The sequence below is a fragment of the Balaenoptera musculus genome, chromosome 6, assembly GCF_009873245.2.
Source record: "Balaenoptera musculus isolate JJ_BM4_2016_0621 chromosome 6, mBalMus1.pri.v3, whole genome shotgun sequence".
NCBI lineage: Eukaryota > Metazoa > Chordata > Mammalia > Artiodactyla > Balaenopteridae > Balaenoptera > Balaenoptera musculus.
In genome coordinates, this window is record NC_045790.1 from 103,078,663 (window position 1) to 103,102,935 (window position 24,273).

Below are 24,273 nucleotides of genomic sequence, written 5' to 3' on the forward strand. Positions count from 1 at the left end.
CATATAAATGCATATAAAGGATACATATATATATATATAAAGGATATATATATATATATATAAAGGATACATCAAGTGATAGGTTTTCAAAGGGAGAGTACAGGAGGACTTTCAATTTTCTCTCTATATTTAAAATTTTCTTATCATTAGTTTTTACAACAAACAACTCTGCAGTTTCAAAACACATAGTTCTTTTTGAATGACTCAAAGTTTTCTAAGTAACTGTCTGCCCCTCTGGTGGCAGCTTTAATGTCCTCAAAATTTTACAGAGAGAGTAGATTAGTATAGTTGCACTGATTTCCCTTATCCACACCTTTAGACAATCCCTTTCCTTAAGCAATATAAGAAATATATGTCTACTTGGATCAATGAAAATATTTCAGGTTTCATTTTCTCCTGACAGATTCTATTTTATCCAATGTGATCCAAAAATAATATTTCCTCAAAATTCACACAAAATATAAAAACACTATATTTCCATCTGATGTCAATACATTCATTCTGCAACTGCTATATCCCTTGTTATATGATTCAAAAAGAATGTGAGGAAAAGTATAAATATACTGTGTTGGTAAGCTTGTCATTCTGTTAGTGATTTTTTTTAGTGCTAAAATTTGTCAATACTAATTTTCTAAAGACAAGACAAAATGATGCTTTTAAATTTAGAAACACAAAGGAAGGGCTATAAAATTACAGTTTGTCTAAGATAGTCATAATTTTTAACAGCCCAACAGAGTTTGACAGTGTTAATCTCACTATTAATTCCAAACATATTCCAGCAGTATTCTGGTGACAAGACTTTAGTGGGTTTATGGAGAAAGAAGTACTTGTTTAAGTGACTTTCATCATGCCACACTGCTTCAATGTTATTTTTCTTGTCGTTCAAGATTCCTTTGAAGCAGTCCCTGGCAATATTGAGAACCTGAATGGGAGTACCACCAAATACAGCAGCATGGTAATAAAAATCTCCCTTACCAATAGGTATATATGTTTCTGATAACTGACTTCTCTCATAAGGTAACTCAGTAGGACTTGTCTTATACCAATGAGCATGTAACTGAGCTACTGACTCCCCCAGAGTTTCCAGTCCATATTTTCTTACAAAGATTTGACCCACATCCATGCAGAAGAGGAAATCAACTTCATGTTGGATGTGATCCACAACATGTTCACTGATGGTCTTCATGCACATCCTACTGATAGCTTGCCATCTCTTCTCTCGCTTTATTTCAAAAACTTTCACTGTATGGAGGGGACTCAGCTCTATCCAAGGCAACTTGGAGAAGTCATCTATCAGGACGTAAATTATGACTTTCTGGCCAGCCATAAAATATTTATCAGCTGATGATATAAATGTGTACAAATAACGGTCAGTGTATCTGTGAAGTAAATAAGAAGCAATTAAGTTCATATTCTTATAGTTTAGTGGAACACATATTATTTAAATTACACTGTAGTTTATCCAAAAATTCTACTAAGCAACCAAACATTAGATATGCTTTTTGAGTTGTATTTAAGTAGTATAAAAGTGAAATTATCTGCCTTTCCTCTCGTTGATGAGGTTTTATGGATTATAGGAGAGAAGAGGAATTCCTCATGAGAGAGAATGAAACTTGGTGAGATCAGGAAACTGTACAGAACCCAGCGCAAAACAAAAGCCAGAGTTTTCAGGGTTATCAGAACAGTGGGGGCTTGCTTTGGAGGATGTAGGCAAGAAAGGTCATGGGTCATTGCAAGAGCAGTTATTGATGTTTGTGGCTTGCTTTTATTTATTTACTTTTATTTATTTATTTTTTGGCTGTGTTGGGTCGTCGTTGTTGCGCGTGGGCTTTCTCTAGTTGCAGTGAGCGGGGGCTACTCTTCGTTGCCGTACGCGGACTTCTCATTGTGGTGGCTTCTCTTGTTGTGGAGCACGGGCTCTAGGTGCACGGGCTTCAGTAGTTGTGGCATGCGGGCTCAGCAGTTGTGGCTCGCGGGTTCTAGAGCGCAGGCTCAGTAGTTGTGGCACACGGGCTTAGTTGCTCCGTGGCATGTGGAGTCTTCCCGGACCAGGGCTCGAACCCGTGTCCCCTGCATTAGCAGGTGATTCTTAACCACTGCACCACCAGGGAAGCCCATGGCTTGCTTTTAGAGTAGTTAGTTATGCATAAAAGGTCAGAGGTGACATGCTTTGTATCCACTGTCTGCACTGTCTTTCTTATTTTGCCATATTTTTGCTAAGATTGCTGGACTGGAAAACAAAACTTTCTCATTTCCAGTCTCTCCAGCCAGTTAAAGATTCTCATAGTAATAAATGGCCTCAGGTAAATTCAAAAAAGGAAAGGTAATATACACAACTAGTTCAAATGATGTTCATATAATCATTAAAAATAAGATCTGGATATTGATCAGAGTTTTAAGAAATATAGCAGATGGGGTCAGGAGAAACTTTCTAGTTTGGAATATCTAAAATTATTAGGTACATTATGAAAAATATCACTTAAAATATTGTATTGAGCTGGAAGCTAGCAACTCAAATCCAAAGTCCAATTTATCCATATTTCTTTTATGGTTAGTGCTTTTGTGTCATACTTCAGAAATCTTTGCCGCCTTAAGGTAGTGAAAATATCCTCCTACATTTTCTTCTAGTAGTTTTATTGTTTTATCTTTCATATTTAAGTCTATTATCCATTTGAATTAATTTTTGTGTATAGTGTGATATAGGGCTGTTTTGTGTCCATCTCAGCCTATAGATGGTGATGCTATTGGCTAGGAATGCCTAGGGGCACTCACTGGAGTCCCTACTACTTGTGGTGAGACAACCCCGCTCCCCGCCAGACACTACCAGAGCCTACATTATGGCTGGACCAGCACTTGTCATTCTTATTATAATTTCAAGATACACCTCAACAACAACCATCAGGGAACTTTGAGAAAATAAGCTTTATTAATCACAAATCCTGGCATGCGTGAGGCCACACAGGGAGGTCACAGTTTGGAGGGGGCGGAGAGAGAGAGAGAGAGAAACACGAGGACCTGGGGTTCTGCCTTTATTGGGGTTGAGGGTGGGATGCCTAGGGTTTTGCAAGTTCACTCTTTATTGGCAAATTTTAAACATGAGAGCAAAAGTTAAGGCAAGAGAGGGAAAAAGCGGGGTCATGCATGTGATCAGTTATGTAGATCAGGTCACACAGGGCTTTCTAAATGGGGAATTTCATGGGTGGGATGACCTGGCTGTTTATCTAGTTGTTTAGCTAGTAAGCATGCCACACAGCTGGCAATATTTTTATTTGAGATAGATGTCTTTAAAATAGATGTCTCAGGGAAGTCCCTGGAGGTCCAGTGGTTAGGACTCCGCGCTTTCACAGCAGAGGGCCTGGGTTCCATCCATGGTCAGGGAGCTAAGATCCCACAAGCCGCGAGGGGTGGCTAAAAAATAAATAAATAAATAAAAGAAAATGAATGTCTCAGCTATCAATCAAAAGCTTAATGTCAGGCATTTACTTTTTTTAAAAAAAAGCTTATTGTCACTACAATGGCAAACTTTTTTTTTCAACTTAAAAACTTTCTATTTTGGAATGCTATTAGATTTACAGAAAAGTTGCAGATATATTATAGAGTTCCCATCTATACTCTACCCACCTTCCCCTAATGTTAATATATTATATAACCATAGTACATGTGTCAAAACTAGGAAATTATCAGTGGTAAAATACTATTAGCTAAACCACAGATTTTATGTGGATTTCACCAGTTTCTCCCCTAATGGCCTTTTTAGTTTCCAGGATCCAATCCAGGACACACACTGCATTTAGTCACTATGTCTCCTTAGTCTCTTCCACTCTGTCAATTTCTCTTCTTGTTGGTCATGACCCTGACCATGTTATTTTGTAGAGCGGCCCTCAATTTGGGTTTTTCTTAGGTAAAGTTAATTTTAATACAGTCAGACTTATCAACCTTTTCCTTTATGGTTAGTATTTTCCATGTCTTGATTAAGAAATCCTTTTCTAGCTTGAGTTCATCAAGGTATATTATACTTTTTCCTTTAACTTTTGGTCTTTAAACTAACTGATATTTGATGTTTGTATATGTTTGTACATGATATGCTATAGAGGTACAATTTCAACTTTCCTGTGTTGACACTGACTTTCTCCAGCATCATTTATGGAAGTCTTTCCCTACAGGTCTACAATGTCATTGTCAATAAATAGAAAGTCTTTAACATTTGCATGGGGCTTTCTGTTTTATTATATTGGCTTATTTGTTCATCCCTGTAGCAGATATTCATGTCGAAATGTTCCATATAGATACTTGCAATCTATCCTCCCATTTTCAGTCCCACCTATATTCCTAATTTCAGGGGAACTTGATGCCATTATTCCTGAAACTTTGGGGGTTCTTTAACACAGAGAGGGGGTTTCATGGTGAGGTGAATGAGGTTCTTGTTTCAGCACCCCTTCCCTTACAGAGGATCCTTCCAAGACTCAGTGTGTTCTATTGAGGGTGGGTGGGAAGGAAGCAGAAACTCCATCTGTGTCCTGAAGGTAGGAGCATTGCCCCAGCATGGGGTCACTCTCTATGCCCTATTACAGATCCTGGGGCAGCAACTTGAAGGGATCAGAATGGGTCTAGCAAGGAGGTACACGGGAAGCTTCTTCTGAAAGGATTCTTCCCTCCCTCCTCCCTTTCTTCCTCTTTCTTTCTGTGTTCTTCTTCTTTTTTTTTAACAATAAATTACTATCAGTATTTAATAACAAGTTACTGTAAGGTTGATAAACTTTATAATTTTAATGGGTGATACGTACATTGTTCAACTTAATACTTTTTGTACTTTCTTTGTATGATTTTGATATCAAGGCAGCACTTGCTTCATAAAATTATTTGGGAAGTGTTCCCTCCTATTCTCTTTTCTGAAAGAGATGGTGTAGAATTTATGTTAATTCTTCTTTAAATATTTGGTAGAATTCTCCAGTGAAACCATCTGGGCCTGGAGACTTTGGGAGTTTTTAAAATTATGAATTCTATTTCCTCAGTAGCTATAGGGCTATTCAAATGATCTATTTCATGTTGGGTGAGTTGTGGCTGTTTGTGCTTTTCAAGGTCCATTTCATTTAAGTTGTCAAATATATGTGTGTAGAGTATTTTATAGTGTTTCCTGATTATCCTTTTGACATCTGCAAGGTTTGAGGTGATATACCCTGCTTCTTTCCTGATATTGGTAATTTGCATTAATTTTTTTCTTTGCCAGTCTTCCTGGATGATTATGGATTTTATTGATTTTTTCCAAAGAACCAGCTTTTTGTTTCATTGATTTTTCTCTACTGCTTTTCTGTTTTCAATTTCATGGATTTCTGCTCTTACCTTTATTATTTCCTGACTTCTGATTTCTTTGGTTTTATTTGGCTCTACTTTTTATAAATTCTTGAGATGGAATTTATTGATAATCTCCCATTTTCTACAATAAAAAGCCTGAATGTAGAGGACATTTGGCAATATCTACCTTCCCACAGCAAACACAGTCAACCCCACAGTAATTTTATGACTCGCATAATAATTTTCCAGTGCCACTTCATTGTAAGTGCCATGCCACACAACTGGAGCTGACCAGTTAGTAGTATGTTTGAGAGATTTGATGCACTGTAAGGAAGACATAAGAACTATGAACAAAATACTTTTTAATAAAACTGTAGTAGATATTGCTAATGTATAAAGCCTGTGTCTGATTGCAGCATTTCCTTACTTCTAACCCAAAGCCTTGATGGTCATGATAAACTGAAGAAACAGTTTATCAGAAATGGCTAGATCATTACAAAAGTTCATGTACTGATTAGTTATAATGTGCTTCCAAGATCCTTCCTTGAGGACGCATAGTTGAAATGTTGCCCAAAGTCTAAAGTAACAATTTCTCTTATATTTGGACAAAATCTACTGTCTTAGGCTTTTGGACATTGATTATTTACAGAGGCCATATTTTTTTTAAATGAACTTCCCAGTTTTCATAATCTGAAATTCTACCAATGTTAATATTGCTGCATACTGTCAGAATCAACTTTGTCAGAACTTTGGAAGATAGCCAAAGGTTTAGAGCAGCCAAGCAAAAGTTATCTTAAAAAAAAAAAGACTCAACATCCTAGGAGTAGAAAAGCTTTGTGGTATTTTAACTTGCACCAACTCCTTTCCCAGTATAGCTGTGGTATTGAAAACATCAAACCATGTTCTCAGTGTACCTGATTCTGAGGAGAGAAGAGTAGATCTAATGCCCAAGGCATTATGTTTGTCAGTTTTGACCTATCTGAGAGTTCCTTGAAGGATTGACTCATAGTGCTTTCTTTTCTTTCACTTAACTCAGAACTCTCTCAGAATAGAAAAGTGGCTAAGTGGAGGGTATTCCTTGAAAACATTTTTAAAAAGAACAAGTCCCTGCCACCTGGGTCAAAAGATTACAGTTAGAATAAACACTAGATATGCTGAAAGCCTGGGGAGGAAACATTTGGAAGACAGTTCTTTGGAAAGTAAGGGCTTTGACAAGATCCCATGCATAACAAGGAATTGAGAAATCCATGCACATGTTCAGGGCAGAATGCATGTTCAGTAAAGATCTTTGAAGCTCCTAGGCTTTCTCCTCTGGCTGATATTTAGGCTCAAGGCACACAGGAAGTGAAGGCCAAGGCAGAGTTGTAAACAGCTGGGCTGTGTTGAAGGAGGGCCCAAACACAGAGCCAATCTTCACAGACTGTAAGTGTTTTTTTTCTTTTTATTTTCCTTTCTTTTCTTTTCTCTTTTCTTCTCCTTCTTCTCCTTTTCCTCTTTCTCCTCCTCCTTCATCTCCTCTTCCTCCTCCTTCTGCCCTCCAATACATCTCTCTCTCTCAGGCTTTAGGCACTTAAGGAAATCTCTGTCAGACCACTAGCTGACCACAAGCTAAGGGTACAGAGACTTCTGAGACCAAACAAGACAAAGAATACAGTCTTTAAAAATAGTTTAGAAAAGCCACTAAACAAACAAACAACCATAACCAACAGCAAACAAGAACAACAAACTCTGAGGAGGCAAAAGCATCTGATTTCCAGAGTGACTATATTATAATAATCAAAATGTCTAGTTTTTAACCAAAATTTAAGAGTTATGCAAATAAAGAAGAACGTACAGCCCATTCACAGGAAAAAAATTAATGAGAACTGTCCAGACATTGAGCTTTTCTAGAAAGACTTTAAATCAACTATTTAAAATATGCTTAAAGAGCGAAAGGAAACCATGGACAAAGAACTAAAGGAAACCAAAAGAACAATGTCTCAACAAATAGGGAATATCAATAAAGAGATACAAATTATAAAAACAAACTAAATAGCAATTCTGAAATTGAGAAGTGTATAACTGAAATGAAAAAATTCACTTTAGGGTTTCAACAGCAGATCTGAGCAGGCAAAAGAAAGAACTAGACACACACAGAACACTTTACCCATCAACAGAATACATGTTCTTCTCAAATACACATGGAACATTCTCCAGGATACATCACATGTTAGGTCATAAAACAAATCTCAATGAACTTAAAATGACTGGAAATATGCAAACCATCTTTTCCAATGACAATGGAATGAAATTAGAAATCAGTAACAGAAATAAATCTGGAACGTTCACAAATATCTGGAAATTAAACAACACACTCAGAAAACCAATGCACCAAAGAGAAAAATCATAAGGGAAAAAACAAAAGCAAAAAAACCCAAAAATCATAAGGGAAATTAGAAAATACATTGAGATGAATAAAAATGAAAATACAACATACCAAGACTTATGGGAGGCAGTGAAAATCAGTACACAGAAGGAAATATATAGCTGTAAACATCTATATTTAAAAAAGCAGAAAGAGCTTTTTAGGTTATTACCTAAACTTCTACCTTAAGGGAAAAAAAGGGAAAACTAGAAAAAACTAGGAAAAAAGGGGGGAGAAAACTAAAACCAAAGCAAGCAGAAGGAAGAAATAATAAAGATTGGAGCAGAGATAACTGAACAGAGGAAAAAAAAATGATAGAATCAATGAAACCAAAAGTTGGTTCTTTGCAAAGATCAATGAAATTGACAAACTTTAAACTAGACTGACCAAGAAAAATCAGACATGACTCAAATTATTAAAATCAAGAATGGAAGTGGGGACATTATTATAGACCTTACAGACATAAAAAGGATTATAAGAGAATACTATGAACAACTATATACCATATATTAGATAACTTGGATGAAATGGACAAATTCCTAAAAACACACAAACTACTAAAACTGGTTCAAGAAGAACTAGAAAATCTTATAGACCTATAACAAGTAAAGGCAATCAAAAATCTCCTAACAAAGAAAGCACAGGGCCAGATGGCTTAACTGTTGAACTCTACCAAACACTTAAAGAATCAACACCAATTATTCTCAAAATCTTCCAAAGAAATAGAAGAACTTTCTAACTCAATCTATGAGGGCAGCATTCCTCTGATGCCAAAGCCAGTAAAAAACATTTTTACTTATGCAGAAGAGTCATTTGACAAAATCCCACACTCTTTCACTATAAAAATACCCAACATATTAGGAATAAAAAGGAACTCCCACAACATGGTAAAAGGCATCTTTGTAAAACTGACGGCTGACATCATACTTATTGTTGAGAGACTGAAAGCTTACCCTCTAAAGTCAGAAACAAGACAAGGATGTCTGTTTTATCCACTTCCATTCAGCATTGTACTGGAAATTTAGCCAGAGCAATTTAGCAAGAAAAAGAAATAAAAGGCATCCAAATTGGAAAGGCAGAAGTAAAACTATCTCTACTAGCAGAGAAAATTCTAAGAAATCTACAAAAATTTATTAGAACTAATAAATGTTGCAGGATACAAGGTCAATATGCAAAAATCATTTGTGTTTCCATACACTAGAAATGAACAATCTGAAAATGAAATTAAGAAAATAATTTCATTTACAATAGGATCAAAAAGAATAAAATATTTAGGAATAAATGTAACCAAAGAGGTGCAAGACTTGTGCAATGAAAACTACAAAACATTTTTGAAAGAGATTAAAAAAGGCCATAAAAATGGAAAGACATCTGGTGTTTATGAATTGGAAGGCATAATATTGCTAAGATGGCAGTACACCCCAAAGTGATCTTCAGATTCAATGTAATCCTTACCTGTAGAAGGATTAAATAGTGTCCCTTCCAAATTAAAGTCCACTTGAAACATCAGAATGTTACCTTATTTGGAAATAGTGTCTTGCAGATGGAAATAATTATAATGAGGTCATTCTGAACTAGGTTGGGCCCTAAATCATGTGACAGGTGTCCTTATAAGAAGATTAAAGGACACATAGAAGAGAGACACAGAAAAAATCCTTGTGAAGACAGAGGCAGAGATTGGAGGATTCTCTCCTAGAACTTTCAGAGGAAGCACGGCCCTTGATTTTGGATTTTTGCCTTCCAGAACTGAGAGAAAACTGAGAGAAAATAAATTTCTATTGTTTTAAGCCACCCAGTTTGTGGTGGTTTGTTATGGCAGCCCTAGGAAATGAATACAATACCAATTTTCCAACTGCCTTTTTTTTTTTTTTTTTTTTGCAGAAATGGACAAGTTGAGCCTAAAATTCATAGGGATTGCAAGGGACCCCAAATAGCCAAAACAATCTTGTAAAAGAAGAACAAAGTTGGAGGATTCACACTTTTTGATTCAAAACTTACTACAAAGATACAGTAATGAAAAGAGTGTGTTTATTGGCATAAGGATAGACATGTATTAATCAATACATGTCTACATCAGTACATCTATTGATCAATAGATCAATAGAATAGAATTGAGTCTGTAAATAAACCCAGACAACTACTTTCAAATAAAAGTGCCAGGACCATTCAATGGAGGAAAGAATAGTCTTTTCAACAAATTGTGCTGTGACAACTAGATATCCACATGAAAAAAAGGAAATTAGATCCTTATCTCATACCATATACAAAAATTAACTCAAAATTGATCAAAGATCTAAATGTAAAAGCAAAATTATAAAACTCTTAGAAGAAAACTACAGTAAATTTTCATGATCTTGGATTTGGCAATGGTTTCTTAGATATGACACCAAAAGCACAGTAATTGAAAGAGAAAAAAATAGATAAATTGGACTTCATCAAAACACAGAACATTGTGCATCTAAGGACACTATCAAGAAAGTGAAAAGACAGCCCACCATGGAATGGAAAAAATATTTGCAAATCCTTTATCTTATAAGAGTCTCATAACCAGAATATATAAAGAACTCTTGCAGTACAACAATAAAAAGATAACCCAATTTAAAAATGAGCAAAGGATTTGAATAGACATTTCTGTCTATATACAAATGGTCAGTAATCACATGAGAAGATACTCAACATCATTAGTCATTAGAGAAATGTAAATCAGAACTATAATAAGATATCATTTCACACACACTAGGATGGCCATAACATAAGCAAAAACAAAAACAACCCCACAAAAGATAAAATAACTAGGGTTGGAAAGGATGTAGAGAAATTGGAACACTCATACTTTGTTGGTGGGAATGTAAAATGATGCAGCTGCATGGAAAAGAGTTTGGTGGTTTCTCAAAAAGTTCAACATACAATTACCATGTGACCCAGTAATTCCACTTATAGCTATATACCCAAGAGAAGTAAAAACAAGATTTCCAATTAAAACTTATACATGAATGTTCATAGCACCATTACTTATAATAGCCAAAAAGTGGAAACAACCCAATGTCCATTAACTGATGATTGGTTATGTGGAATATCCATACAATGGAATATTATTCAGCTATAAAAAGGAATGAAATACTGATATATGCTACAACATAGATGAATCTTGAAAACATGCAAAGTGAAAGAAGCCAGACATAAAAAAACACATATTATACTCCATTCATATGAAATGTCCAGAACAGGCAAGTCCAGAGAGATGGAAAGCAGATTAGTGTTTGTCAGGGACTGGGGAGAGGGGAATGAGAAGTTACTTCTTAATGGATACAGAGTTTCTTTTTGGTGTGATGAAGATATTCTGGAATTGCATAGCCTCTGAATTGTACATTTTTTAATTATTAAAATTGTGTATTTTATATTATATGAATTCAAATCTATAAGAAAAAAGAAAGACAATCAGTGAGGGGTGGGGAGGGGAAGAGATATGAGCTAGCATTTTACAAAAGTGAATACCCAACAGGCCGATATTCATATGAAGAGGTGTTCAACATTAATGGTCATCAAAGGGAAAAAATGAAAAATGCAATAGGAATTGATGTTCAATTGGAAGAAAAAGATTCTATTAGCTGTTTCAAAACTTGTTATAGACAAGTTATTTAGGTTATTACCTAAACTTCTACCTTAAGGGAAAAAAAGGGAAAACTAGAAAAAACTAGGAAAAAAGGGGGGAGAAAACTAAAACCAAAGCAAGCAGAAGGAAGAAATAATAAAGATTGGAGCAGAGATAACTGAACAGAGGAAAAAAAAATGATAGAATCAATGAAACCAAAAGTTGGTTCTTTGCAAAGATCAATGAAATTGACAAACTTTTAACTAGACTGACCAAGAAAAAATCAGACATGACTCAAATTATTAAAATCAAGAATGGAAGTGGGGACATTATTATAGACCTTACAGACATAAAAAGGATTATAAGAGAATACTATGAACAACTATACACCATATATTAGATAACTCGGATGAAATGGACAAATTCCTAGAAACACACAAACTACTAAAACTGGTTCAAGAAGAACTAGAAAATCTTATAGACCTATAACAAGTAAAGACAATCAAAAATCTCCTAACAAAGCACAGGGCCAGATGGCTTAACTGTTGAACTCTACCAAACACTTAAAGAATCTGCCAGATGAGTTTAGATTCCCTTCATTAATCACTAATATTTATTGAATACTTATATTATCAAATTTAATCCACCACTATGAGATAAACTGAGGCACAGAGAGCTTTTATTATCTTGCCCATAGTTGCACAGTAGGTGGAAAGACAAGCAACCATGCCTGAGTCCTTACTCTTCCTCTTTCCTAAATACTCTAATAGCACCCTGGCTAGGACACCCTTAGAGAGCTGACCCTGGGCTGAGTTAATGAGGGGATGAGGCAGCTATGGAGCTGAGTCGTATGTCATGAGACTGTCTTTGTGCCTATGTGCACAGATGGGAGTAACTGCTATGGCAGCGTGTGGCTGAGACATGACATTCTACCAGGCACCAGCTTCCACTGATGGTGATGCCTTGGATAATGAGTATCCCTATGCTAAGGCTATAGAATCCTGATGCTAAAGAGAACTAACATTAATAATAGAGAGAATGAGGGGCTTCCCTGGTGGCGCAGTGGTTGAGAGTCTGCCTGCCAGTGCAGGGGACACGGGTTCGAGCCCTGGTCTGGGAAGATCCCACATGCCACGGAGCGGCTGGGCCCGTGGGCCATAACTACTGAGCCTGTGCGTCTGGAGCCTGTGCTCCGCAACAAGAGAGGCCGCGATAGTGAGAGGCCCGTGCACCGCGATGAAGAGTGGCCCCCACTTGCCGCAACTGGAGAAAGCCCTCGCGCAGAAACAAGGACCCAACACAGCCAAAAAAAAAAAAGTCCCAATGCCCACCCATACCAACTGAATCAGAATTTCTGGGGTTGGAACCAGGCATCAATATTAGCTCTCCAGGTAATTCCAGAATGCAGCCAAGTTTGAGAACCAGAATGCAGCTTTATGTCTCCTACTACTAAAGGGACACATAACTCTTATGTGATGCTTTTCATTTTGGAGGCAGTGTCCCCACACATAAGGGTATCCAGCTACCTCCCACTTGTCTGATAAGTGTAAAAGCAGTGAGCTTCCGGTAGGACCTTGGACAAGAGAAAGCTCTCCAGCTGGTCCATGTTGCAGACAAGTTACCCTGCCACTGGCCTCTTGTGACCAATCATATCTTACATAGCTAAAAGGGTCTGAAGTAGACTGGGATGATGGATGAGGACTGTTGCTAGCCTTGATAGAAAACTTAACAGCAGATGAGGTCAACTGCTCAGGTCAACTGAATTCCAGAGTAAGGAAATGCCCCTTGAGCAGGTAACCATCATTCCCTCCTTTTATTTTTCATTTTTTCCCCTCCTTTTTTTTAAAAATATTTTTATTTATTAATTTGGTTGCACCGGGTCTTATTTATTTATTTATTTTTATATTTATTTTTGGCTGTGTCGGGTCTTCGTTTCTGTGCGAGGGCTTTCTCCAGTTGCGGCAAGCGGGGGCCACTCCTCATCGCGGTGCGCAGGCCCCTTCACTATCGCAGCCTCTCCTGTTGCGGAGCACAGGCTCCAGACGCGCAGGCTCAGTAGCTGTGGCTCACGGGCCCAGTTGCTCCGCGGCATGTGGGATCCTCCCAGACCAGGGCTCGAACCCGTGTCCCCTGCATTAGCAGGCAGATTCTCAACCACTGCGCCACGAGGGAAGCCCTCTCCTCCTTTTAAGTAGGAGTTACTGTAACTTTCCCCCCTCTTCCTTCCTTGTCTCTCACTATTGACTCTTGTGTATTTGGGTGTGAGCTAAATTTACCATTTATTTCACAGATTGCAGAATAGTCAGATGGGCTTTCTAAGGAACCAAAGGATAAATAGTTATTACCTGGAGATAGTAGGCTCTGAGAGGCTTAGCCCTCTGACATTGGCTGTGGATTCTGTGGTCTGCTATTAGGAGAGGGGTCTGTGCTAGAGTTGTGCATAACGTTTTTGAATCATGGTAGCAGGGAATATTTTAGATATGTGGAAAGAAGTGATTGACAGCCAGACAGCTATAAGTGAATGTAGTAGACACTTTTAGAGGCATCTACCGAGCTCACAACAGTATATCCTTCTCTGAGAACCTCCCCAGAGTGTAACCTACCCTGCAGTAAACCTACCCCATGGCGCAGCTGCTGGGAGCATGAGTGGATGCTGTGCCATATGGGTTTTCTTTTCCAGGAATTTAGAGTTTTGAAGGAAGAAATCTTGAGTCTGGAGATAGTTGGAGCTTGGTCATATTTGAAGACCTTTAGGGGAAGTTTACAATTTTCAACTGTTGAAGCCCTTGTACTTCCCTGGCTCTTGCTTATGGCCTGGTTGTCGTGATGTGCTAGTAAATTTTTACACAATCACCTCCTTAGAAAGATGGAAAGGGAAGGGAAGGGAAGGGGATAGAACCCTGATTTCTAGTGTTTGCTGATTCCCATGGTGCAAACATTCCCACCATGGCCGACATCAAGCTACCACAGTGAAGTCACTGAACAGGGTTGGGAAGTGTTGTGCACAACACGTTCTCACAAGCAGGTACGAACCAGCTTCAGTATACCACTGTCTGGCCGTCAGCTCTCCCTTGTATCTAGTAGAACTCTCCAGTAGCCTCGCAGTAATCTCCCTTTTGGGTTTATACAGCTCAAGGGGAATGTCTGTTCTTTGCAACCAAAGTATCTTTAACTAAAACACCTAGCTAGCATAACCACCTTTTATTCTGAACAGTTACAGCCAGCTTACTAAAAGTGTGTTCTAACTTTGGCTGATTTTAAAATATTTATAGCCATATTCATTTATATGCAAAACTCATATCTATTTCTACAAATGTGCAGTCCTCGCCAGGTCCAGAAAAGACTTTTTAACCCTATTCGATGTTTTTATCCTAAGCAGTTGCTTAGGATAACAGTGTTGTCTTGGGAAATTCCTGCCCTCTGGTGTCCAGTATGGGGAACTACTTTTGTCTGAGCTGTGAAATGTTACAGGGGGACTAAGACCAGGTGAGTTCAAAGCTTTTGGCACCCATTAGGGACTATTCCCTGGGTATAGACAGGTGGGTATTATGCAGATTGGCTCCCCACGTTTCTTTCTTCATGAAGTTCAAGGGAACTTTACACCAGGTTTCTCAATCTCATCACGATTGACATTTTGAGCCAGATGATTCTTTGATGTGGGGCCTGCCCTGTGCATTGTAGAATGTTTAGCAGCATCCCCGGCCTCTGCCCACTAGAGTTGCATAGCAACCGCCCCCCCCCCAAGTTGTGACAACCAACAATATCTTGAGAGATTGCCAAATGTCCCTGGGGTCAGTGCAGGGGTGGGGCGTGGGCGCGCAGCAGTGGCGGTGGTTGTACAAAATCATCCTGGTTGAGAACGGCGGCTCTACTCTGATGGAGTAAGCTCGTCCCATGCATCACTGACCTTAAGCAGCACTGAACTCAGTAGGTTAGGGTACCCGGTTAGAGCCTGAAGCTCAGAGCTCGACTCGAGTTCCCATACTGATAGAAAAGCATCTGCTTTGTAGTAGGACACAGAGTCCACAGTCAAAAAAAATTTTTTTTTTGATTAAAAAAAGCACTTCTTATGAGGCATGACGGGAGTGGACGTAACGATTCATTCGTTCATTCACCTCGTAGATATTCGTTAAGCAGCGCCTCTGAGAGAGGTGATGTAATGGGTGCTGGAGCTGATGCAAAGGCAGACTATGGTCCTGCCTTTAAGGAACTCACAGTTCTAGAAGGGTTCAGTGGGGATATTTGCAGTTGTAAGAGAAACCCCGATTCCAAGTGACTTAATAATGGGACCTTATTGGCTCACGCATTCGAAAAGTCCACAGGCAGTTCAGGCTTTAGGTAAGGCTGGAGCCCGTGGCTCAGGGGTTGTCATCAACGACTGTGTGTCCCTGCTCCTCCTGTCCTATTGTCAGTTTCATCCTAAGGCTGACCTCCCTTGTGATCCCCAGAAGTGTTAGTGGCTTCTAATGTTACATGTGTCCGTATTTCCAGTAAAAGACCTGAGATTCAATTTGATTGCATTAGTTTAGATCACCTGCCCACCCCCGAATCAGTCATTGCCACCAGGGGGAGGGAAAGTGTTGATTGGCTTAGTCTGGGTCACTTGGTCCAACTATGGCACTAGTTTCCATAGAAATCACACAGACTCCATAGAGGAGACCAGGCTTTGCTGGGGAGGGAGAAAGAGAGCCACAGATGCTGGGCGAATGTGCAGCCCTCAAGCAGCCAAAGCCCTCGCAAGCTCTTTGCTGCTCTTCACACAGGCTCTGCTATGAGATTTCATCCAGTCCCAAGGCCTTGGCGCCGTCTGGGTGGGTCTCCGTGAAGGTCTCGTCACAGTCCTCTGTGCTTTGTGTCTGCTGCTTCTCCCTCTGAAACCTCACTCCACCTCCACTCCTCACAGTGACCCCCTTCTCTTCCCACAAAGCTCAATTCAGAGGCAGCCCCTCTGAGGCTATTTCCACCTCCCAGACGTCCTCTCCTCCTCTGTACCCCCTTGAACTTTCCTGGGCCTCGTATTGCTCAGGTTCCATTTGACTTTCTCCAGCGTGGCTCCAGGCTGAGTTTAGACCTAACTTCTGCCTCTGAAGAGTCTGGGTCTACTAAGTTCTCTCTCTCTAATTCCTAAGACAAGGATTGAGAGCTTTTGGTGGTGATTCCTTGCTGTCCAGATTTCAAAAACAAGATGGTTAAAGTGTGTGTGTGTGTGTGTGTGTGCGCACATACGTGAAAGAGAGAGTAAGGGAAGCTGTGGGAAGAGCAAAGGATTTGGAGTCAGACAGTCCTGGGTTTGAATCCTAGCTCTGCACCCTTACAGACCTGAGGCTTTGACCAATGGATCCCCACTTAACCCAGCTTTCTCACCTTAAAAGAAGTATGCATTGTATGTTATGCATTCATGCTTTCTATGATGTTTCGCACTTGTGAGTATGCTACCATGCCTGTGTTATTCATTTACATAAGGTACATTTAATTAACAGTGATTTAATAAATTCTTATAACTGTAAGTACTGCCATAGCTATCAGTAAATCACATAGTGACTTTGGCTGAGAGAGAGAAAATGAGTCATTACAAGAAGGACAAGAGAAGTCAGGCCCTTCTTGCCTTACAGAAACTTCTCCCCCTCCAGCTGCATGGAACCCCCGAGTGGAAGGAGGAGGCATGGCTGTCCCTTCCACCCACCCCCTCACCCAGCTTTACCCTCTGAGGCACTTCCTTGGTATAACAGCTTATGAGTGCCCACTGGGCTTATGGCGGCCCTGCAGGCACAACATAAAGTTGAGAATGATCGCAGTCTTTTATTTATTTTTACGTGATCCATTTTAACTAATTTAATGCACTTGGGGCAGGTTTCGTGCAGAAAAAGTGGGAAGTGGTACGGGCCTAGGAGCATACCTAGCTTTTAAAATATTACTTCTTATGGCAAAAATTCCTTTATCAGATTCTTCTATAAAGCAGCATTTTCCTTGATAGGAAACATGGCCCTCCATACGCATGGTGTCAACACATGTATCCTCATCAGCTTCTCTGGTGTGAGTTTCAGCTCAGTTGCTTCCCAGCTGGGTGGCTTAACCTTTCTGAACCTCACTTTGCTCATCTACAAAATGGGAATAATTCTCTGCTATGAGGGAATCATGCCTTGTTGCATATCCCATGCACCACACTACATCAGGCTGTTCCACTTCAATTTTTGTATTTATTATAAATACACCCCCCCCCAAGTCTTGCTGGAAATTCAGCAAGTCTCTCCCAGGGCTCCCTTGGCCAGATATATTCCCCAGAGGTCAGGACTAGTAACCACCAGATATGGTTATGGCATTGTTTTCTCCCTCTGCCCTCGTGCCCCACCCAGACCTTCATGGGCAAGCCTTATTTTACTGGCACTTAATTACTTCAGCGTATCACTTTGGGAAGCTCTATATAAGCATTCGTTGTTATAAAAGTTAGCGAATCTCAACCATGTTCTTCCTATCTTTGTAACAGTGGACAAATTTTTAGAAGGACACAAGGACTATTTGGAGTCTAAGTATTTAAAATTCTGCAACTGACAATTCTGAACATCTTTGGGAGAAAATGCACACTCCATGACTAGACCAGAATATACTGAGAAAATAATTTATTCAATTGTAAATCAGGAATTTTATTTATTTTTTTTAATACCGAACTATTAATAACATCTTGAGTTTGTCCATTTGGAATTTTAAGTGAATTAAAAAAAAATCAAGATTCCTTCAAAAGGAAACATCAGTCCTTTAATCTTTGAGGATAGATCATTTCTTTGCTTTGGGAATTAAACCATGAACTCTCCCTACTCCAGAATGGATCCCAGAAAACTTGAGTTATAGAGAAGCAAGAGTCCAAACTGACCTGCAATCTCCTTTTTCTTTTACAAGGGCACTTCTTCAGGATTTTTGTTGGTTTTGTTTTGTTTTGCTGGGTTGTGAACATTCTTGGCAAGAATTGAAGACTAGGAGGCACAGTGAAACAGTAGCGAAAATGGAGGTTTGATTTTATCAAAGAAGCCCATGGTGCTGAACATCAAGCCAGTGCAATGGCTCTTCAAGTAAATTGCTTGAAAATAGAAACCAGTGACCTAAACTGGAACACAAGCAAAATATAAACGTGCCTGCATATGTAAATGTTGCCTCCTAACTTCCTTTACATTGAATTGCTTAACTTTAAATAATATGTAAGATTTCATAGCTTCTCTTAGAGAAAGGAATTGAATGTTAAGCTGTTCAGTCACGAAGACTGGGTCTCCCATTGCCATCCCCTCTACTTTTGATATAAAATCAATGAACTGTTTTATTATACACATCTGGTTGTTACACTTCAGTAGTGCAGATGGGGCAGGGGAAAACAAGAGGTTCCTTGATGTCAGCCCTCCAAGTTGGGGCATGATGGGCTGAGGGTTAGAGCAGGTGGTGGCAGGATTTGCTGATGACTGACTGTCATGAAGGCCAGGTCTGGGAAACGTAACCCCTTGCAAGCCTCTTCAATCCCCTTCAGGTCTTTGTCTACTCTGACACCACCCACTTCCTCTGGCCAAGGATTTGAAGACTCAAGTTCCAGAGCATGGTGGACCGAATATGACTTGGCCAAAACAAGAAGCATCTTCTAAGACAACACTTCTCTTGGTGTCATAACGGTTGAGGAGACTGGAGACCACCCACATTGCCTCCCATTCAGCGCCTGGATCCATGCTGCTGTATTTATGTGCCAACCCCATGCCCTGTTCCCCTCAGAGGTGGCATTGCCCCCACAGTGATCAGTCCCCTGTCTTTCTACTCTCTCTTTGCTATTTCATGGCAAACTTACTTTGAGGCTTTGTTTTCATTTCATGCTGAGCACCCATTGGCTCATCAGATTCCCTGTGACTCCCAACATTCGTCACTGTGATATCCACTGGGAGTCTTGACCAGTCTTTGCACGGAAGCCAAACAACGTCCTGATAAGAAAAGGACGTGGACTACAAATGGCCTGAAGTACTCTGCTGTTGAAACCACTTGAGGGTTGCCAAGGTTAACTGTGTCCTACTAAGAGTTCTCCTGTTTGCAAAGCAACTCTGTTGCTTTAGACTCAGCAGAGAGAGGAAGACACTGAAATCAAGAGGACAACCGCTCACAATTGTATCTTGTTGCCAAACACTTCCCTATGCATACTTTCCTATGGTAGGTCAACTGACGCATGTAGAGTGTTTCTGGCTTTTTCTTTGCCCATGACAATTTTCTTTTTTTTTTTTTGGTTTAGCTGATAGTGTATCCCCCCAACCCAGAATAGATAAGAAATCACTAGGAATTTACATCTGATTACCATAGGTTCATTCTCCCATATTACAAGGCTTGAAGTTGCAAGGAGGAATAATATGTACTTGCTATGTTGGTGTTTTGTTAGTATTTTTTTTTAAGTTAAAATTAAGTGTTACTTTTCTGAAGTAGCCAGAATAATACTCTCTCAAATTCAGAAACCTACCGGCACAATTTAAAGTCAGACGTTATTTCTAACCAAATTATATTCTTTTGTCTGCCAAGATATCTTGACAAGCTTAATATCTGAAGGCAGGCCTATATGATAATCCCAGCAGTATTCTGGGGATAAGATTTTAGTGGGTTTGTTGAGAAGGAAATACTTGTTTAGATGGCTTTCATCATGCCACTCGGCTTCTATGTCATTTTTCTTGTCCTGGAGGATTCCCTTGAAGCACTCCTGGGTGATGTTTAGGACCTGAGTGGGTGTTCCCCCAAAAATGGCCGCATGGTAATAAAAATCCCCCTGGCCAAACGGAATGTATGCTGCGGACTCTTTCCGCCTCTCGTAGGTGAACTCGTCAGGATCTGCCTTGTACCACCAGGCCTGTAGCTGAGCCACCGACTGGCCCAGGGTCTCCAGCCCAAAGGTGTCTTGGAAGACCTGGTCCACGTCCATGCAGAAGAGGAAGTCGACCTCATGCTGGATGTGGGCTACAATGTGCTCCCCGATGGTCTTCATGCGCATCATGCTGATGTCCTGCCACCTCTTCTCAGGCCTGATCTCAAACACTTTGAAGGAACGCAGAGGACCCAGCTCTATCAAAGGCATCCTGGATATATCATCCACCATGATGTAAAATATGACTCTGTGGCCAACCATGAAGTACTTATTAGCAGATGTTAAGAACTCCTCCAAGTAATGCTCAATGTATCTGAAACAAAGAAGAATGGGATAAATGTAACCTCTAGGACTTCTGCAGGAGGCGACATGCTATTCTCATCATCTTGTCTGTATTTTGCAGTTTAGGAAAGGAATTATTTTTTCCCCCATCCCAGACAAGTGCTTTCACACAGAAGGACATTCCTGGCCACTCTCCACCATGCAGTCACTCAACTCTGGGGAGGTGGAGTGACTTACCTGACTGATGATTCTAGAAGGGTGACTGGGCATGCCCAGCCCCGCCCCCCTCTCTCTCACTCTTGGAAGCCTGCCAGGTGGAAAGAACATGTGTTCTCAACTGCTCTGGGCCTTGTACTGGTAGCTTAGTGGTATAGGCCCTGCTCCCACAACAAGAGGCTTGCAGCTTCTTGTGCTGTAGGTGCCTGGATGCCCAAGTCTTTCTAATTCTGTGGTTCAACATTAGGAGGCCCAGGGCCTTCAGATATAAGCCACATTCTCCAGTATCAGCTTTAACTGTAATGAAGGTGATATTCACTACCACCTGCCTTACTTAGCCCCTTGTCTTATTTATCAGTTGATTCAGACTTTGGGTAGGCAGAGGGGGTACTAGTTCTTTTTTTTTCCCGCTTTATTGAGATATAATTGACATATATCACTGTGTAAGTTTAACATGTGCCAAGTGTTGATTTGGTACACAGATATTACAAAATGATTACCACTGTAGCATTAGTTAACACCTTCATCACATCACATAATTATCATTTCTTTTTTGTGGCAAGAAGATTTGAGATTTATTCTCTGAACAGTTTTCAAGTATATAATACAATATTATTAACAATAATCACCATGCTGTATGTTAGATCCCCAGAACTTATTCATCTGATAACTGCAGGTTTGTACCCTTCAATCAACATCAGGGGGCACTAGTTCTTAGGCCTCCTTTGAAAACCCCAACCTATACGCCAACGTTGCTATTGCCCTACCAGATGCAAGGGTGACATGACCCTTGGGTCCTTTGGGGATGCATTAAGTCTAACCATCGCCACTCTCTTATCCTTCTCTGGGACCCAGAGAATGGGTTATGGGACATAGATATCCTTCCATATTACACATGCACCTTGTGAATTTCCCTCTGGTCACCCCAAACACCAATCCATTAACCAGATACCGCCATTATAAGACCCATCCCAATACCAGAGCAAACAAGCTCTGATTTAACCTTATTTTAACTATCTCATTTCCTTTTTGAAAAATAGATTTTATTTTTTAGAGCATGTTTAGGCTCACAGCAAAATTGAGCTGAAATTGCAGAGAGTTCCCATACAACCCCCCGCTCCCCCGTCCCTCCCACAGCCTCCCCAATATCAATGTCCAGCACCAGGGTGGCACATGCATTGCAGTCGATGAACCCACATTGACACATCATTATCAGGCTAAGTCCACAGTTTACATTCTATGGGTTTGGACAAATATATAATGACAGGTATCTTCCATTATGTATGGTATTATACAGAGTATTTTCACTGCCCTAAAAATTCTGTGTTATGCCTATTCATCCATTTCCCCACTCCAACCCTTGGTAACTACTGATCTTTTTACTTTCTCCATAGTTTTGCCTTTTCCAGAATGTCATATAGTTGAAATCGTACAGTATGTAGTCTTTTCAGATTGGTTTCTTTTACTTAGTAATGTGCATTTAAGGTTCCTCCATGTCTTCTTAAGCCTTGATAGTTTTTATTTTTTTTTTGCACTGATAATATTCCACCACCTGGATGTGCCACAGTTTATTGATCCATTCACCTACTAAAGGACACCTTAGTTACTTCCAAGTTTTGGCAATTATGAATAAAGCTGCTATAAATATCTGTATGCAAGTTTTTGTGTGGACATAAAGTTTCAGATTTTTTGGGTAAACGCCAAGGAGTGCAATTGCTGGACCGTATGATAAAAGTATGTTTAGTTTTGTAAGAATCTGCCAAACTGTCTTCCAAAGTGGCTGTACCATTTTGCACTCTCACCAGCAGTGAATAAGAGCTCCTCTTGCTCCACATTTTCGCCAGCAGTTGGTGTTGTCAGTGTTTTGGATTTGGGTCATTCTAATAGATATGCAGTGGTATTTTAGCTATTTACTTATTCATTCAAAAAACATCATGTTTGGGACTTCCCTGCTGGTGCAGTGGTTAAGAATCCGCCTGCCAATGCAGGAGACACTGGATCGATCCCTGGTCTGGGAAGATCCCACATGCCGTGGGGCAACTAAGCCCGTGCGCCACAACTACTGAGCCTGTGCTCTAGAGCCTGTGAGCCACAACTACTGAAGCCCGTGTGCCTAGAGCCCGTGCTCCGCAACAAGAGAAGCCACCGCAATGAGAAGCCCGCGCACCACAACAAAGAGTAGCCCCCGCTCGCTGCAACTAGAGAAAGGCCACACGCAGCACCGAAGACCCAGCGCAGCAAAAAATAAAATTAAATAAATAAATTAAAACAAAACAAAACATCATGTTCGTGTCTTCTGTAAGCCAAGCTACACGCTATCTTGTGAAGCCATGGGGATGATAGAGAAGGGGAAGAAGGAGTAGTTGGTTGGCTTAACACAACTCATGCCACCCCCAGACTCATGCTCAGTGAATGTGGAATGAGTGTAATTTGCTGACCACACTAACGGCCAATTATGGTGTTTCGTGAGTAATAATAACTGGCACTTCTTTTTGCTTTTTGGTTGCTGCTTGGATTCCCTTTCGTTACTACAAAAATAAACTGTGCTTTTAATATTGGTCTCTGGAAACCCCAGCGTTGACAGTATTGATTCTTTAAATGGAGAGAATATATCGGAGCAATATAAAGAGGGACTTCAGCATGGCTCTGGGGCTGGTGGTCAGGAAATTCTTCCATACTCTGGAACCTTAAGAACAATCTATTGCACCCTGAAGCCTGGGAGACAATCCCAGGGGAAGGGAGGGGGCCTTTGTGAGGTTTAACATTGTTTAGAGATTAAAGCACTGCGGTTGGCTCTGTGCATTGTTATTTGAAAACAAACCAAACATCATACCTCCTAATAGTCCAAATCCACTCTTGGGAGGATTTATTGCTGCTGAGTACAAACAGTCCTCTCATGCCCCTGAGCGGAGAGCACATGGATTTCACCAGGATATGCGATTTACAGTTTAGTTCTGAGAAGCTGCAAGGAGATGGCAGAAACCACTGTGGAGCTGCCGGCAACGTTCTGTTCTTTTTGGAAACATCAGGATTAAATCAGTCAGCAGTGTGGCTGGCTTGTCCCCTCTCGTACCAAAGGATAAGGGGAGCTGAGCATCTGCTCCCGACTCATAACAGTACAGATTCTTCTAGTAAAAATGTCAAAACTCCGGTCACCCTTCTCAATTAGAGATGCCGCCTAGGCCCCTGGGATCAGCACATTCAGTGACATTAGGACTTGATCAGTATGGTGATGGCGATGGCTTCTGGGCTCTGGGTTGGAGGTCTCGGGAGAACGCTCAGATCTTCACTCAGATCATCCTGGGCCTTCACCTCTCTTTGTACAGGCGAGAGGTCAACTTTCCATGTGGCTTTTGGAAAAGGTACAGATGGGAAGCCCCATAGAGGGGGGGGGGGGGGGGGCGGAGGCTAATAGGAAAAGTGAACTTTTAATTTTGTTTTGGAAAAAAAAAAAAATCTTCAAAAGAACAAAATGGGTTATATTGTATTTTAAACTAAGATAACAGCTACTATTTTTTTTTTTTAATTTTTGGCTGCATTGGGTCTTCGTTGCTGCGCACGGGCTTTCTCTAGTTGTGGCGAGCGGGGCCTACTCTTCGTTGTGGTGCACGGGCTTCT

General features: G+C 40.2%; 2 protein-coding genes across 7 annotated transcripts in view; both read right to left on the bottom strand.

The window, feature by feature from the left end:
- Positions 1–682: 682 nt before the first annotated feature.
- LOC118896414 (N-acetyllactosaminide alpha-1,3-galactosyltransferase-like) lies at positions 683–13,912 on the bottom strand. Its single transcript, XM_036854182.1, has 4 exons — positions 13,908–13,912; positions 5,871–5,886; positions 5,480–5,592; positions 683–1,379 (listed from the first exon to the last, which is right to left on the bottom strand). Exons 1-4 carry the CDS (start codon positions 13,910–13,912, stop codon positions 683–685), a joined length of 831 nt encoding a protein of 276 aa, XP_036710077.1.
- A 3,992-nt stretch (positions 13,913–17,904) lies between these two features.
- Positions 17,905–24,273, bottom strand: part of GGTA1 (glycoprotein alpha-galactosyltransferase 1 (inactive)) — a 64,490-nt gene continuing 58,121 nt past the window's right edge. For 4 of the 6 annotated variants that reach the window (XM_036855428.1, XM_036855433.1, XM_036855430.1 and 1 more), the window contains one exon: positions 17,905–20,470. In XM_036855428.1, the coding sequence (XP_036711323.1) occupies positions 19,777–20,470 (694 nt within the window). In that variant the 3' untranslated portion in view covers positions 17,905–19,776. The remainder of the gene's footprint in view (positions 20,471–24,273) is intronic. The other 2 variants (XM_036855429.1, XM_036855432.1) reach the window with 1 other exon arrangement.

Bases quoted from the DNA above. Each gene is read 5' to 3' on its own strand.
- LOC118896414 (XM_036854182.1), bottom strand. The intron at 1,380-5,479 runs GTAGATATTGCC...TTTACTTCACAG, and splicing joins ACTGTGTTTGCTGTGGGAAG to ATACACTGACCGTTATTTGT.